The sequence below is a fragment of the Macrobrachium rosenbergii genome, chromosome 50 (assembly GCF_040412425.1).
Source record: "Macrobrachium rosenbergii isolate ZJJX-2024 chromosome 50, ASM4041242v1, whole genome shotgun sequence".
Taxonomy (NCBI): domain Eukaryota; kingdom Metazoa; phylum Arthropoda; class Malacostraca; order Decapoda; family Palaemonidae; genus Macrobrachium; species Macrobrachium rosenbergii.
The window spans coordinates 6,256,485-6,275,060 of record NC_089790.1 but is presented as its reverse complement, the minus strand read 5'-3'; the positions used below and the strand labels follow the sequence as shown (position 1 = coordinate 6,275,060).

Genomic DNA, 18,576 nt, shown 5'->3' with positions numbered 1-18,576 from the left:
TGGAATCTGTATGTTTAGCTACACAATTATATATATATATATATATATATATATATATATATATATATATATATATATATATATATATATATATATATATATATATATATATATACATATATATGTGTGTGTTTGTGTGTTTGTTTCAGTGAATGAAAAAAAGATTCATTCTGGTACTTTTAAATGGACGCCAAGTCTATACAAAATAAAAAGACTATAATTAATGTTCTCAAGACTTATGACTGTTAAACTAATCAGCACAACTATATCTGGTTATATCACATCTGTTAGATAGGTAGTTCCGAGGTCAAATTCTAACACAAGCGGGTCCTTGCCTCATGGGCACCCAACAATTGCCCTTTTTATTCAGTGGAATTATCCCACTTGTTGCAATCTTTATTTACCTAAGTACATAAAAGCAAGTAAACATATGTATAGCATTAACTCATTTGTCATTAAATGTTGCGGTAAGGTCCCTTTGTTGCTTGTGATTGTACCTATCTTCCATTTCAATTAGCGGAAGTGAATATGGTCACTGGGACTACTTGACGATTCAGATTCGAGCTCCATCTGAAATTTCACCAGAAAATAAATTTTCTTAGCCCGCCCCCTACCCCCTCCACAATAAAGTATTATGGTTTAATGCTTACAGAGTTAACTGACGTACATCATTTATTTTGAATTTTATCTCGAGTTCACAAGAATATATTACATGATAAAAGATGAGCCTTTTCACTTAAGTAGTCTCGAGTGGGGACAAGATACTAACAGCAACTGTCTGTTATATCAAATATTAAAAAAAAAAAAAAAAAAGAAACTCGGTGCGTGTTTCCTTCCGTTTTTTTTCCCCGAGATCCTACCTTTATTTACAACCATTCATTATTGTAAAAGGTCTCCGACATTCGATAGTGGTTTAATTAAAGAGTAAGGAATTTTGTGACTCAGGATTCTCATCATCCACACATGAACAAGTCATTTCAAATGTTTTTGTTAACCTAACATTTAATTTGAAGCTCTGAAGGATCTTTGTATGCGAATGATTTTTTCAATGTCATATGAGTTTTTTAAGATGTCATCGAAGTTTGTACACTTATGCATAACAGACTTCTGGAAACAGAAGTTGATTAACTTGCCAGATGTTCAGTTAATGCAAAACAACTTTTCAATACTTTCTATGCGATGTATTCCTGTAATCACATCAATGACTGTATCAATGGATTCGCCAAACTGACAAATCCTATTGCAATCTGTTAATGGAAATGTTTCAAATCACATTACAGGTAAAATACATTGCCAATAAGAATATTGTACTTCAATACAGTATTATAATTAGGCCTAGGAAAAACATGCATACAAGGCCAAGAGCTTCTACCACGTGCCTTGAACAAACTTTGGATCTAAGAGACCTATTTCAAGTTTCATTTACAATCTACAATTTCCATATGGGGATAATGAAATATAATCAGGTTTATTGTTTTTTTATTAAATACAAATATTAGTAACATACATATCCACTTCCATTATGTACTGTAATGCATAACACAATTATTTATGAATGATTTTCAAGAGCAGAAAAGATTTTGAATATCAAAATTCGGTCAATGCTTATCTTTAGTTATATGCATAAATAAAAATATTGTGCTATGTTACACTACTTAAAAAAAAAAGCCATACAAGAATTTCAATTAATACCAGCAATAAACATCCTACTAAAATTAACAATTTACGTCTCGTAATCTGGATTCTTTTTTAGAATAACAAAACCTTCCATTATTGATGTTAGTGGCAAATATTCATCGGTGGCCAATTCTGCTCTCTCTCCGTGTGCCAGTAAAACAGGGGTTGTGTGAGTCTGGAAACCTGTGATGGTCTTGGGTTTACCAGCCTGGCCAACTACATCAACAGCCTGTGTAAAGAGATAATACTTTGCTGTTTAAACAGGATCAAAGGTTAATTAATTAGGAATGGAATAGCTAATTCTGTTTTTTTTTTTTTTTTAAGAATACATAATTTATTGACCAAAAACGTTGAAATCAGAAATAGATGGAAAGAGCACTTTGAGACAGTTCTTAATAGACCAGTCCCACCCTGAAGTGGATATACCGGCTGCTCAGGAAGATTTAAATATTGATAAAGGTGAGACTATGCTAAAAGAAGTAGTTAAGGCAATAAAACAGTTAAAGAATTATAAGGTACCAGGAGAGGATGGCTTATTCCCATAAATGTTTAAAGTGGAGGAGGATAGATTAGTATTTGTCTTGAAGATATCATTCAATGAGATATGGGTGACGGGGATAATCCGATTTTCATCACTAGACAAGCGCCGTAAAACTGGATCGCCGATAACAAGAGCCCGCCAATAACCAGGGACAGCTTTGAGAGGTGAACAGGCCGGTTTTAGAAAGGGCCGGGGTTGCAGTAATCAGATCTTCAAAGTTAGGCATTTAATGAAGCAAGCTGATGAAATGAGAGCTCATTAAGTCTTTGTTCTGTTGATTTTGAAAAGGCCTTTGATAGTATTTCGAGATGAACTATGGGAAAAATCATGAGGCATTATGGAGTACTGGAAAAGTTTGTAAGGGTTATTATGAACATGCACGAGGGCATATCTTGTAAAGTGATGGTCGATGGGTGTTTGAATGATCCATCTGAAGTTAAGTCTGGTGTGATTCGGGGTGGCATTCTGTCTCGTCTGTTGTTTGTATTGGTCGTAGATTAATTTATGAAAAGGGTTACAGGAAAAACGGGCGCAGGTATACTCTGGGGAGAAAATGGGAAACTTCTTGACTTAGATTATGCTGATATAGTTTTGATCTGCGAGGGACCAGAAAAGATGCAGTGTGTGTTGACTGTCTAGTCAGTGAAGGTCAAAAGGTTGGTTTGGTTTTTAAAACTGAAATCATGACTATGAATACTGAAAACGCACAGGATTGTCTAATTGAAGGCATGGTTGGTTGTAAAGCAAGTGGATAAGTTTAAATACTTAGGTACTTTTTTGATTTATGGGCATGTCATGGTACAATACAGTGATTTTGGATAATAAATTCTTAGCATTTGAAAATACGGCACTCAGAAGAATATTAGGGATTAATTGGTGGGATAGGATATCAAATAACAGAATTAGGGAAGTAACAGGGGTGCAGTCAGACGATGAGTATGTTAGGTTCTCATGCTGGAAGTGGCTAGGCCATGTATATAGAACACAGGGAATGTTATGAGATACACCAGGATCGGTTGTCCTTAGTAGAAGAGGTAGAGGTAGGCCAAAGGAGACGTAGTTGAGGATAATGAGGCAGGAAGCAGGAGATGAGTGTTGGGGAGATCTTGAGGAGTTAGCCCCGGACAGAATGTGGTGGCGTGAGTTTATCGAGGCCCTAGGCATCCCCGTGGGTGCCACAGGAAGTGAGTGATTGATTGATGACATAAATCTTTACCATTATTCAGAGCAAATATGCAACTAACATAATTTTACTGCTATACTGAATATAATATGAATCACAGTACAAAAGAATAAATTGAATAAATGAATCCCAATAAAAACAATCACAGAATATACTATATGAATCACAATAAAAAAAGATGACTGAATATGAATAACAATAAAAAAAAAGTCACTGAATATAATATGAATCCCAATAAAAAAAATCAGTGCATATAATGAATCACAATAAAAAAACTCCCATTTCAATTACACAACACATACCTGGCCCACTCTGACTGAGACTGGCAATGGGTTGAGTTGTTCATCAAATGTAACAAGCATACGTGGCTGGATGGCAGTTGTGAGGCAGTATAACAAGTAGTGACTTTTGCCCAGAATCACTGAGGAATAACATATTAAATAATAATTAGTTCTATTTCATGACTTGTATCTTTTCATCCTGGATGCATCTGATACATTAATTATCAGACATCTAACACACTTAGAAATCCAGTCTAAAAGTACAACATTCGAATAAAATCAGGATTACTGAATCAGAACTGTAGTTTATTTGTATAACAAAACTTCAGCTAACAATACAGTTTTTATTAATACAAGGAAAAACAAAACTTACATGACTCTTAACATATTCATACTGAAAAGTAATACTTACATGTCTTTGTATCAAGGAAAGCCACACAGGTTGCAAGCAGTCCCGCCACAGCCACTGGAGACATGAGCTGTCGATTGCTGTGATAAGGAGATAACGTCATTGTTCCCTTACCAAGATGAGTAAGCCCCTGTGCTAAACGTACCATGAACAGGTTGTTAGGGTCCTTTGCATGATATTGAGCCAACTGTCTAAGCATTGCAGCCAGCCTAGAAGAAATTGGAAATACATACTTATTATTCTAAAACAAAGTAATGTTGCTCTTATCTCACTCTCATCAAGATATTAATTTTATTACAGTAGCTTTAAAAACGAAAAATGCAATAGCTATGACCTGGTATTTGGAGATTTCTCCTACATCACAGAAAGCCTTAAATGAACAGTGACACTACTCAATAAAATTTTATATTCAACATAATTTCATACACTTTCTGGCAATATTTCAATATCCTTCTTTGTGTGCCTTACTAAAAACTTTTCAAAGAAAAATTGGCTGAGTAGTTGCCACTGTAAGAAGATTACAATGTCAATAATATCCATCATTTAACTGTTCCATGATAAGACATTTTACTATTATTTTGTTATTGGGTAACCTCAACGGCCTAGTTAAAACTGCTTAATAGATCTTTCACATTTGCCCCTCTACAGTAGAGTAAAAATTTCATCTCAAAATAACTGCTAGAGAGGAAATAGAAAATACAATGACAACTAACATATCTGAAAGTGTTAAATAATTACCCCAAATGTTTATCTGCCTCTTACTTACCTGGCATTATTGGTTCCAGCACCAACTAACCCCATTGCAAAGATAGCATTATGAGCAACATCAGCATCTGAGTCATGAGAAAATTTGCTCAGCGTATCCAAGATATTTAAACGAGGATTTGACACAGATATAAGACCAAGTGCCAAAGGTACAGCTCGTCGAATAACAGGCTCACAATATCTTAGCAAGTTCCCGAACTGACGGAAAGACATCTCAGCACCTATGTCTTCTCCCATAGCAATGAGCGCAATTCCTGTATATATGAAAAATATATTGAGTGAAATTTCACCATGTGCCATGAATATTGCCCAACCAGGGGTAAAATATCATTTAGTAATAATTTCAAATTGCCAGAAGAAAAAGTTACATATGAAATCCTCACCTAACACTGCAACAGCCTGCTGTGACGACAGATCCACCTCCTTATCTTCAGATTTCTCCTTGTCCTTATCCTTATCTTTATCTTTGTCCTTGTCTTTGTCCTCTTTCTTCTCCTTCTTGTCTTTCTTTGTCTCTTCCTGGTCATAATGGTCTGTGCAAATATGTAGCATTTCTTGAACCTGTTAAAGAGAAAGATTAAACATGCTGACTAGGAAATTTATTTAATGCGAAACCCATTGATAATGAACAATGCTATCAAGATACAACACAATTTCTGTAAAAACCCATAAATTATTAACAGCCTTCTTCCAAGCAAATGGCTCTGTTCACAACCTGTTAGCCCTTGAAACATAAATGCCCTCAATGAATTCATCTGGAGCATACCCCATTATCCTCAAGTGTGAAGAGTGAAGGGAAGGGAAGAGGCCACTTAAAAGCTATAATTTATGGGTTTATATAAATAAACCAGGTTGTGTTATAAAAGCACTGTATGTTCATGATGAATCCATAAATAGCCTGAACTGCAGTCTAGGAGGGAGGCTGATAGTAATAACCTGACCTTGAAGGAGAATCCTAAAATGGTAGAGGTCTATCCACTCTACAAGGGTTGAGGGGAAAAAGTTTTATCATCAAAGTAATATTGAGTTTTCATGAAGTAACAGACTAATAAAATCCAGGAACTCAAAATAGGACACTTGCCTGAGGCATGAAGACATATACTATGGGGAAAACAGACCACCATGACTCCTAAAAACATGAATGAAGGTCATGAAGATGAAGATGACAAGCCCATACCCCTCCTAACTGACAAAACATGACCTAATGCAAAGGTCAGTCCCACAAAGTAGGCATCAGAAACCTAAGAGTACGACCTCATAGATAAAATCCAATAAAAGCATTCTGACACTGCCTGGTGCCTGCTTTACTGATGACAAGGTGCCCCAGATTAAAATTAAAAGCCGGCAAGGATGAGAAAGTATATAGCCTTTAGCTTGAGCTAAAAGATGCCTTCCAGGGAAATATCCAAGTAAGCTCAACAGAAGTTAAATGTTTGTCATACCAAGTTGGATATTTCTGGCATGCCTGGTGTATTTTATAATTTTTATTGTAAGTATATCAATAATTTCCTGTGAGAGATGCGTAAATAAGGATTAAATTTGTCTTGTTAGGGAGTTCTGCATGTGTTTAGCACAAAGGTTTGGACTTGAACATATTGCTGGCTCACATGCATTCTCTTTCACTGCTTTGCAGTATTTTTACTTTGTATCAAAGCCCCACATGCCTATGATTGTGTTGAGTTTTTAAAACCACCACTTGCTGACGATGACTCCATTGTCACTTTTGGAGCCCTCTTATTCATTTTTCTCCAATAATCTCAAACAGATTTATCCCTTGATGTTTTCTAAACTAAACTGCTTCAGACTAAATGCTTTATTTCCTCCACAACTCTGTTGGGTGAGGGAATAATGAAATGAAGATAAAGTAAAAATACAATGAAAAACTAACCTTGAGGACATTTCCAGAACCTGCATAAGCACAAACTTCAATCAAAGTGGATGTCATTTGACGGAATGGTGAAGGTAAATTCTCAATGCACGACAAAACAACATCACACTTGTCTTGACAACCTGGAATGTAAGAAAACAAAATTTTTATTGACTGCCATGGAAACAATATGACTAACATGGCTGTCAATATCAGTTATAAAAGACTACAAATCCTTCAGTCATAAAGTGAAATTATGGATTATTTAATATCCAATAGTCAGTATCTCACTGAACAGCTTAAATGATGGGTAGCCAAGTAAAATTAACTTCATTTTCATTTTGCAATTATATCAGTTATCTTCAGTCAAAAGGGTTTTATCAAACCATTCATGGTGGTTACAAATAATGTATTCCATTTGAAACATTTCAAGGGGCTGGCCTTCATTACAGTGAAAATCTCTGTCTATTGGGCATTCTGTGGCCCCTTTGGTTTTAGGCACATTCCCCCTCTACAAAAACAAATTATACAATTCCCTGGTATACTAAATTTTCTACATAAATGAAATTAAATACAGTCCAAAGCCCTAACAATAACCTTAAAACTTATATTGAAAGCTTAATTAAGAATCCATACACTGATAAAAATATCTGCTTGAATTTTTAGTCACCATAAAAATCTGCCAAATTTCAACCTTTCAGACGAGAAAACAAACAAAATGTACTATAATTTGTACAGGTGTGAAATAAGAATGACATTGATTGAAAAATGATGGAAAATAATTGATTGAAACTATACAAGTTAGGTACGGATATATGGACTTTCAACAGTTAGAACAAACTGTGGGCTGTTGTGTGATAATGTTACTTGACCAAAGTCTTATGGCTAATGAGTTCCACTTGACTGTTGACACCAGTATCCATAGAGAAAACAGGTCATCCATCACTAAGTTTTACAATTTGAACATAACTCTTATGCTTCAGCTTGTGGGAAATCCTGCTGAAGAGGCCATACATTTCTAGGTTTACTGGAGTCAATGGTATTGTAGACAAAGCTAATTGTATTGAAGATGCCCAAGACAGCAAATGATCAGTGGTCCCAACAGACTAAAATTGCTTCAGATTACCTAATAATCAAACACATTGTTCAAGCTATCATAGAATAGGTCTCAAGTTCCCAAAAGCTCAACAAAGTGCGAAGTCTGCATATTACTTCAAGGAAAATTGGTCAAACTACAATTGAAAGCCATGTCCGGGACACACCCATAATGCATGAATAGGTCACATAACAGAGTAGCGTGGTTTGTGATGAAATACATAATTAGACATGGAGAGAACACACTCAATATCCAGTTAATCATGTGTGGCTTATTTTCTAATGAGTTACTAGTATTTGTAATTAATCTGAAAAAGGTTGAAAAAGCTAAGACTATATGTTTTGGTTCATGGCCATAGAGGGGAGGCAAAAATCATATTATGAATGTGAAGTGGTGGAGAGATGCAGTGTCCAAAAGATGGAAAACACACCGAGATCAAAGACTGAGATGGTGTGAACACGTTACAAGAAGTGAGGAGCAGCCACTAAGAAATGCTGCAGATATGGAAATAGCAGGGCAAAGACCTGTAAGATCCAGGATATTGAAAAAGAGGCTAAAGCAAGACCTAGATCTGATGGAAATTCAGGCAGAAAGTGCTCATGACAGAAGAGAGAAAACCCATTGTACATTAACCACATAAAGGAAAAATCTGACATAAAAACATCTACAGTAGAATGATTTTCAAATATTAATCATTTAAATTTAATGGAGTACTGAAATGACATTTTTATCCTTTTTATGAACCCACCACAAGCAGTCACTTTCCTTACTATTTAGTATTATATCTGAAACTTTTCAAATTTGTTAAACACTAACCTAAATATGCTAAGGCCAACCCAAGGGAAATAAACCTGGCATAGGTATCCTTGAGTTCTGTCTCAGACTTAGCCAACAGCGTGGTGACTAAGGCTTCGACTACAAGCTGATTAGATGTTCCGACCGCAATCATTCCGCAGGCAAGGGCTGTAATACCAATAACTTCCAGGGAACTCTTTTCATCTGCTAATACAGGAGTCAGCACTTTCAACACTGCTTCCCTGTTGCTCCCAGCGTATGCCAGACCCAAGCCCAAAATTGAACCAATACTGATAACCTGTAAAAGAAGGCATTGGCATTGATCCCATTGCAGTTATCATAAAAATAATAAAAAAAATGCTCAGCACTTATGAATTATAATACTGATGCAAGACTGTAAAGGATGAATTATAATACTGATGCAAGACTGTAAAGGATGCACTATCTTAAAACCTAAATATTGAGGTTAACTGTGAAAATCTAGGTACTGTAATGTCACAAATTTTGGGTCCTTTCACCATATAGTATAGTGTCATCCACAACATTAGTACACCAGCTTTCCCCCTAAAAGAATAAGAAATGCAAATCTAGTAACCTAACAGGTATGCTTCTCAAGCATAGTAATAAACATTTTCTCACACAGAAATATCAGAACTGCAGCTAAATGAAGGCATAAAGAGGTCTATCATCCTTCCAATGTCTCTCTGGAGTCATCTACCTATGACTCACTCTAAATCCAACAAGCAAATTAATTCACATTACCAAGACACTGGTTTGGCGCTACACCCTGACAACAACTCACAAACACTGAACCAAGAAAATAATTATAACAAACAAATCACCTTTATTTAAGAGAGGTGACCATGGTAAACAACCACTACCAAAACCCTCACTTTAAAATTTTAGTTTTCACCAATTCCAAAAAAACAGTCTCTTTCAATATACTGGTGCAGTATCAAAACCGACAGAGAACTGTTAGTATTACCACATGGGGATTTTTAATTGCAAGGGAAGAATATAACACATGACAAAAACCAATCCTAAACACTAGATCAATATATATATACAAGAGCTTTAAGACTAAAAACAATAAAAAACCAATCGCAAAATTTCTAAGCTAAATTTATTCTATCTTCACACAAATTTTTAACACTACTAACCATAAATATCTAAAAATAAATATGAAATTGCCATTAAAATTAACTTTACAACGATTATAACTGAAAAAACTTACAACGTCAACTTATATCAAAAGTAAAATTTTATTAAATTTTCATAGCAACTTTTGACAACAATTTCTATATCTTTCACTTTAGAACATGAATTTTTTAAGAGAAGAAAATCATCAAGGTGCTTTCCACTAAAACGTATATCTGGCCATAAACTGCCATTTACCCCACAATAAGACAAACAACTAAGTGCTTAGTAACATTATCAAGAAATATGTAGTTGTTAAACTAAAAAAACCTCTAAACAATTGTTTTCACAATATGAAAAATGGATAATTATGACCAAATGACTTACCATGGTTTTGTGTCCTATATAATCAGACAACAAGGCCAGGGCTGGATCACATTCATTTCTAACACCACTGTTTACTATACCACAAGCAAGCAATGCCCCAGCCTTGATAAAGTCTTCAGAGGAATATAGGTATTTATCAATCTGGGTCAAACCACCATCAACGTCCCATAACAGGATTAACCCAAGTGATGCCGTTGCACTTAACATACCTGCAAAAGAAAATACAAATTGCTACGCACCAACCAAAGTCAAAAAGAATGCAATATAAGAATAAAAATAAATACTACAGGTTAACCAGAAGGATTTCTCCCAGTAAAAGCATAAACTTTCATAATTAGGTAGTCTAACTAGACTGCCTGATGCATTTGATTTTGTTAGTAGAATTTAAAATTTATCTGACAAATTGCATTCTTCACAACTACTAAGTGTCAACTATAATTTGCACTAAATATGACCAGCCCCATGGGAGTTAAGTATTTTGACTTGGTGTCTGGTTAAACTACTTATTAATAATAATACTTGGAACATGTCATCTTAGACCATATTAAAATATGCAAATTTTTCCTTGCCTACAGAAACAGAAAATATAGCTGTGTACAAGTAAAATTAAATCAAAATAAAAGTTACAAAGGAAACGACTTAAATTCACGTTAAATGACAAAAATATAAAAAAAGTCTGTTGACATTAGCACATCTTACCATGCTCTTTATTTTTGTATAACCATTTATTTCCATCCTCAGTGAGAAGCTTGTCAGTGCCAAAGGCTGCATTAACAAAACCATTAACAAAGGACGAGGCAAGATTCTGACGCGCTGAGTCCATCTGGCCTGGGCCAAAAGTAGGCCGGTTATTCTCTAAATGGGATTTATATATGTCCTCAGGTGTTTTCGGGTCCATAATGTCTAACTGAAAAACAAAAGAAGATTGCTCATTATGCCGGCCTATTGGCGTAATGCCTCGAGCTACCCACATACCTTTACTGAGATATTAAAAACAGAACTTTAAAGTCAACATGCATTAATGGTTTCCTTATCTACTCTATACACATTATTCTTTTGTGCATCATATTTGACATGCTGTGTTCTTCACCAAATATATTTTCTTGCCTTTCTCTTTCCTTCATTCTAAGATGTTTCCACTTCTGACATATTAACCTAAATTCCTTTATAGACTCTCTTTTTGTTTGACATAAATAATACATGTCTAGACTATACAGTTCTCTTCTATTATTTTATAACTTTTTCCTCTAGTGACTTCCCATATGAATCCACTTTCTAGTACTGTACACACAATTCAATCCTAACTTTCAAATATGACAGCAGAAACTCCTTCAAAATTTCCATAATGAAGTGCACTATATGTAACATCACGCTGAAATACATTTTCAAAATATGATTCATAAAACCTGGTATCTTTACACTGTGAATGAATCTTACAACAAATCCAATAACACCTGAACATACTGATAAAACCCTTAAAATAAACATACCTCACGACCAAGAGAAAGAAAATGGGTGTTGAGATGAGAATTTGACAATATTTCTGTGAAATCTTCATAATCATCCATATCTTCAGGCAACTCGAGGAATACTTGCTGTCTTCCCAACATGAAGGCAACTTGCATTTTCACCTACAAAAATAATAATTACATTAAGTCAGGAAAATAATTACGGCATACAAAACTACTTGGTGAGTAATGTTGATAAAATACCAGCACAATATATAGTACACCTTAATAATAAAGCAGAAAAATCAATCTGGAAATCACAAAATCACTTAAAACAAAAGGATTACTGTATTTGTCATTTTTTTTAAGATACAATGCAACAATTGTTCACCTACAAGCTTATCTGGACATTCGTCAAACAGCTGCTTTGTCAACTCGTAGTCATGGAGCTGCAGAGCCAGCCTCATAGCCTGGGGATATTCACCGAATTTTCTATACAACTGGAGAGCTGTTTGGAGTAAATTGGTGTTCTCTGGTTCAGGTACATATGGGACACAACTAGTCAGGTACAGGCAAACTCGTTGATATGCATCCTGTCAAAAAAAAAAAAAAAAAGTTAAACAAAATAAAATAAATACAAAAAGATGCCAAAAATACTGTGGTTCCTACAGGGATACATACCTATGCTCTCTGATATGGCATCAACATAAGAAAAGTTTTCCTAACAGCCAAGGAACTGCCACTTAATAGCTGAAATTCCTACTGTCATTCCCTTAACGAATGGTCAGCAAAAATACAATTTGGCATATGAAATTTAAAACACTCATTGTAGCATTAAATGGTATACAAGATGATCTCACTCCTTTTCAACTAAATTTAGCATTAGTACCTAATATAGAAAGTCAGTTTAAGCACTTTATTTGAGTTATCCAGTTAGCGGAAGAAGAGCTGAAAGGCTAAAATGCAGGCAGCAAGAGCAAAGAGAATTTGACAGGAACAGAATCAAATTTTCACAAAAGCAGAAGGAAAAGCAAAATACCCAGGCTAGCAAAATGGGTGAGGAAAAATGGAAAAATGTGAAAAAAAAACTATGTAAAAGATGTAAATGAAAAAAACAAAGGAGAAAAGAGAGATTCTGGAATGGATAAGGCCAAATTTAAGAAAACTTCTGAATGAAAAAATTAATATGAACCAAATGATGTTGGGAAGATAAGTGGAACCAATACAAATTTTATAACTGAAATGTTCAAAGTGCCCTATGGGAGATGAAAAATGGAAAAGTGCCTTCACCATCCTGAATAAGAAGTGACTCAATAAAAGTAGCATGAGATCCTGTCATCCATGAGCTCACTAGATTTAAAAAAAAGATGGAACCAGAAGAGTTGGTAAAGAACTTTACAGTAATGGTACACAAAAGGAAAGGGGATGCACTGTAATGCAGAATTATGGAGGAATAAGCCTATGCCATGTAACCTCTTATCACAGCCTAGGCTAAGTACTTTTTACACAAAATTTGAATTAATAAATTAAATGCACTAAATTGTTTTTACTAATTCTTACTGCTTTATATGCTGAATGTGTGTGTGTGTGCGCATAAAGTCAAGTTATGCTATGGTTTTGGGGTAGAAGAGAATTTGCTAAGCGTAGGAATATTTACTTGGCAGCACTTATCAAATTTCTTCAATCCCTGTTAAATTCATTAGTGAAATTGAAAGATATTATCGTAAATGTTCCAACACGGACAAGGATGTAAGCATACATGCATTACTTTATTCAAGGTACACCATCCTTGACAGACCTGGTCACCTACAATGTATAAAATTGAACACTACAAACCTTATCCACATAATCTTGAGTAGTCAAGAGCTCCAGCTGTTCCATTTCCATCAAAAGATCGCAAGCTTCTGCCTCAGCATTGTGCTGCATGTGATAAGGTACAATAACATGGGCTTCACTGATAAGTTCTGCACGGCGTCCATCATCATCTCCAAGAGTCTCCCATTCCTGTGCAATCTCTCCTGCCAAATGTCTGTAAGAGAACCCAAAAACGAAATACTGCAATAAATGTACAAAATGGAAAAACCTAAGTTTATCTTTATTCTTGACTTTCTTTTACTGCTTTGGTAAACTGTACTACACTCAGATGTTCACAAATTTCTTTAGTTTGAATATCCAAACTTTAAGCAAGAGGATAGCAATATCATCCCCTTATTCACAGATGCTCATAATAAAGAAATACCTATTAGCAGCTATAAAAAACATTTCTATACCATACCGAACATATTCGTGGCCCCAATCTCCAATGTCTCCACGATGACCAAGGAGTCTATATTTTAGACACTCGCGCTCTTCTGACATAGTCATTGCCAATACTGAAATTATGTCAGCTCCAAACTTCTTCAGATCATTTTCTTTAATCTTATCATAAATTTCCTGTTGTGGAGAAAAGACATGCACTCTCTTAACCATTTTTAATACTGTATTTCAAAATATAGCCACAAATATTTCACAATTCTGTACAGCCATAAATATAGTAACCAAGTGATTCTACAGTGATATAGAGATAGACATAAACTTCAACTTACCTTCATGGTATCGTAATGAAGCCTCATGAATTTTAGTGGCTTTGGGACACTTGTCATTGAAGTAGTCGAAGATCGAATTAAGGATCTTATCTGTTCTAAAGCAGGTTTATATAGGCTAGCATTTGATTCTTGCAACCTTTCTACCAGCATGTTCAGTTCCTCTTGTAACTGTTTATCTTCTTCAGACTGAAAAGGAAACCAAAATATTTACAAAATGGTCATATGGTATCAGGATACTGTATAGTCTTGTTCATCAAAACACTGACTTTAATCAATGAGGAAAAATGTGATAAGGAAATCATTCATTTTCATGAAAACCTGAATATTATGAGGTATGACCATTACATAATTTTACTAGAAAAAATAAATTTCAAATTTTGCTTGTTACTGCAAAGCAACATCAGTATATTAAACTATAAAAAAAAATCCACACACTAATTTAAATCCAAACATTTAAACATTCAAAAGCTAGAGAATATCCTTTAAAAATTGTAAGTTTATCAATCTAAGATTTTGATAAAAATTAACAAGCATGCTCCCTACAACAATTTAACAGAGATGCTCTCTTTAAGTTGTAAGACCTCCAGAAACTGTCAAATCCACCAAAATGTAAATGACCATTCACCACAAATTATCTTTCCTTCCTTCATGACCTTGCTCTGTTGTGTTGGAGGCCACTGATAACAATTTGCAACAAGGAGTCAAAGATATCACTGAGTTCAAAATTAGCCTACTTTTCATTTCAAAATTTAATCCATCACATAAGCTATAATGCTATTTTTTGCATGGTTTCTTAAGTTTTATGAGGATATTCATGCCAATCAAAATAAAACTTAATGAATAAATGCATCCTGGTGAAACTCAGGACTACTACCGCAGCCTGGTTCCTGCCACGACCAGAGTATTTACTGCCTTCTGTTTATGCTGGTCAGGGCACAGTGTCTGAGGTTGGGTTAGGTAAAGGTAAGTCTGGTTAGGTCATATTCCCTCCGAAATACCTACTACAGTGCCCCTGACCCCTCACTCTATATTCACTTTGGTGGCAATATGACAAAAGACTATCAGGTTTGGAGGACCCAGTGTCATATTATAATGTCAGGCGTGTCCCTGTATTTCAGCGGGTTGTATTCCTACCAAAAACCTATTAAGTGGGTTCCAACTGTGGTCCATCATATATTGTTGTTTTGGAGGGACAGCCTCTAGCCTATGAAAGTGTTGAAATTAGACAGAAATGACTATCTAGCCTATGAAAGTGCTGAAATTAGACAGAAATGAAGGCCAAAATAGGCTAGTTCAAAACACATCCAAAGAATTGTTTATCAAACTTTCCCATAAAAGTATATAAAAATTGTTGGTGTTTCTAAGTAATAGCTCTGCACGGGCTGTATGGAACCGTTCCGTAAATACGAAAGTCATTAGCCTAGGGAGCCAAATGTTCAAGAAGGGATTGGCTAAAGAAATATTTTAAAAGGGACCATACTAACCTAATGTATCCTAACCTAACCTAACCTAGTAGACCTCGTTACTTAACCGCGGGGCAGAGTCCCCCAGACCCGCCGGTTGAGGAAACCAATTTTACCAAAAGTTCCCCTACCCTATAACACTGCACATGTGCAATAGCATTCCAAGATGGCCAGCATACAAAAACATAATCGGTTCTGAGGTTAGTTACAGGATAATAACGGTAAATTCTCGACAAGCAACCAAAATACTATAGGGAGAGTCAATTTTAAAAGAAAAAATAGCCTACCTGACACGGAGCTAATGCTTAGTTCTACCATACTGTCAAATATTTAACGAAAAATCAAAGGGTTCGTGTCTCTTAAATACAAAAAAGGAAATTATCATAAATACGGTCGCCGATTAGCTACCTATTGGGTCCGGGATGGGGTTACCCAATGTGGCTTTCTCTAGCCTGGCCTAGACTAGGATACTAAGCTATCTAGTTGCGATTTCCTGCCAAAAATCAGAACCACATTTATATTTCCTGTCCTTCTGCATCATGTATTAATAGGTTAACCTAAATCTACTACGTAAAACCCAAAGCTCAGCCCTAGAGAGAAACATTCGGTCAAGTTCAGACAGACTTGGGGTTGACTTGCGGCAAATGGCACAAAGTAACCAAAATTTCTGTCGCTAATTACGTGGTCCCTTACTAAAAATTGTGCTATACTTACTAGTTCTTCTTGAATATCTCCATCTTTCTTCTCATCCTCCTTCTTGCCTTCTTTTTTCTCGGTTTTCGCTGTTTCTTTCGTCATTGTGACAATTTTGCGGAGAGTTGCTGAATACTTTGTTGATGTTGACTAGATACCTATCATGTGAGAGACATACGTCTGCTGCAAGGAGGTTCTATATTCTGCAAGTCAGTTTTAATTTATATTTATGTATTGAATTAATTAAAATTACAGTATATTGTTTAATTTTTACAGTCAAATGGAAATTTGAATGGTGATAAAAGAAATTCAAGGTTGTAATCTTAGCAAGTTTCTCACTAATATCTATAATACGTAACAACAGAGTAAGGTTTAACCATCGACCTCATTTGACATCATTGTCTATGATTCACCGAGAAAGCAGATAGTGCATTGTAACTGCCCATGATTTACAAGATTAAAGTCGAAAACTTACATTAAAGAGGAATTTGACAAAAAAGTCGAACACCGTATAAAATTAAAAATTTAGTATTGTTTTTTATGGTGGTTGATGGCATCAGATTGAATACAGATTATCTCATCCAACTAACTCTTATTAGATTCTCTAATGACATAAACTGGCCACTGCAACGACTCTTGGGTATATCTGTATACTGTTTAAAACAAATTACGATGACTTTCACAGAAAAAGTACTATGCAAATTGATCAATAGCACTTTTTCTCCACCTCGAATTCTCAAAAGGACTCGGCAGCCTGATGTCTCAAGCACGATAATTACCATATACGTATGGCTATATTTACTCGTGTACCTTTCTGCTTTACTACATATATCACGACCCATTTACAGGGTGTTCGTTGTTGAAGCGCTTGGTATTTTTCTTTTTAATAAAGTATGTCGTCTGTAAATTACTAATGATAACTAGGACCCTCAACAACTAGTTTTGAGAGAGCTTGAGAAGTAAGATTAAAACCAAATTCCGGATTGTATACAGCAATTAAAACCAGAATCATCTCATAATGAGATTGACATGCAATTGTCAAAAATTATTTTAATGTTGTCTAAATTTCCCCTCAGTTGGTTATTGGAGTTCAGCATTACATTACCACATAACATTACCAGACTTACAGGTAGCAGGACGTGTGCTAAAGAAATAATTCCATTCAGTGTTGTATAACAAGCTGTTGGTTTTGATTTTATTATTTTCATCATAATAAGTTATTGTGATTTCTTAATTCTCATGCTACTTGTTTTTATATTATGCTAAAATCTACTTCATCAACCACGTAGTTTATGGCATCGTGTAATTTGAATATTACTGCGTATTTCAAATTTCGATTAATACATTGCATAATGTGATTACCTTTTTTCGCTCTTATGGAATGCACAATATACTCTAGTATAACAGATAAAGATTTTTATCTGAATTTCTCTTGAACAATATGCAGTTTACGAAAATATAGCATATACACTATACTGCGTTAACGTGCAATTGCACAACGTTTTTGGTCTTCCAGTACAATAGTTAGGTAAATACTATCTGGCAACGCTGTCCGGCGTGACTTGCCGTTTGACGACCAAGTGTGGTAAAAATTTCCACACTTTTTAGGAGCTCATTGTGGTCAGATATATTAGTTTCTCATATTATGTGATTCATTTACTTATATTTTTGCTCATTTGCATAAACATGTGTGTGTTTATATAACAATGACTGAATAAAAACATTAAATAACCCATGTATCTGGATACACTGAGCTACAGTAATTACAACTGATATCAAAGTGGTACTAGATTCAGGTAAACACAAAATTATGTATCCTGCATCACGCATAACTGCTTGATAGCTGACGAGCAATTTACACTGAAAAATCTATGCATCATAATACACATTGAGCTGCCATAATCCTTATATTTTAGTTATTTTGTTTCCAGCCACAGACTTTATGTCAACTTTCTTCTCTTGTTAATTTGTTAAAACTTCTTCTGCCTGTTTTGTACATCAAATAATACCTCGGATCTGAAAAGTGATAATTTCCGATAAGTAACAGTTACAAATAACAGAGGTCCAATAAGTAACAGACCCTATATCAATCCTGCACTTAATATTTTCCAGATATCTTACAGCTAACAGCAATTCCACAGAGTTTCTAACCAAAACTAGCCAGTACTTACACTAAACATTCTGTTTAAGTGGAATAACTAAAAACGCTGCACATAAAGATGGTAGCATAGCAAAATATAATCATAATA

At 35.0% G+C, this 18,576-nt stretch overlaps 1 protein-coding gene across 1 annotated transcript; it reads right to left on the bottom strand.

Annotated features, from left to right (window-relative positions):
- Positions 1–1,462: 1,462 nt before the first annotated feature.
- Positions 1,463–16,705, bottom strand: Rpn1 (regulatory particle non-ATPase 1). Its single transcript, XM_067093527.1, has 15 exons — positions 16,349–16,705; positions 14,172–14,357; positions 13,862–14,019; positions 13,423–13,615; positions 11,982–12,179; positions 11,629–11,769; positions 10,838–11,045; positions 10,139–10,347; positions 8,636–8,912; positions 6,745–6,866; positions 5,240–5,417; positions 4,858–5,110; positions 4,095–4,300; positions 3,704–3,822; positions 1,463–1,906 (listed from the first exon to the last, which is right to left on the bottom strand). The coding sequence occupies exons 1-15, from the start codon at positions 16,430–16,432 to the stop codon at positions 1,724–1,726; spliced, it is 2,715 nt and encodes a 904-aa protein (XP_066949628.1). The 5' UTR covers positions 16,433–16,705; the 3' UTR covers positions 1,463–1,723.
- Positions 16,706–18,576: the final 1,871 nt, after the last annotated feature.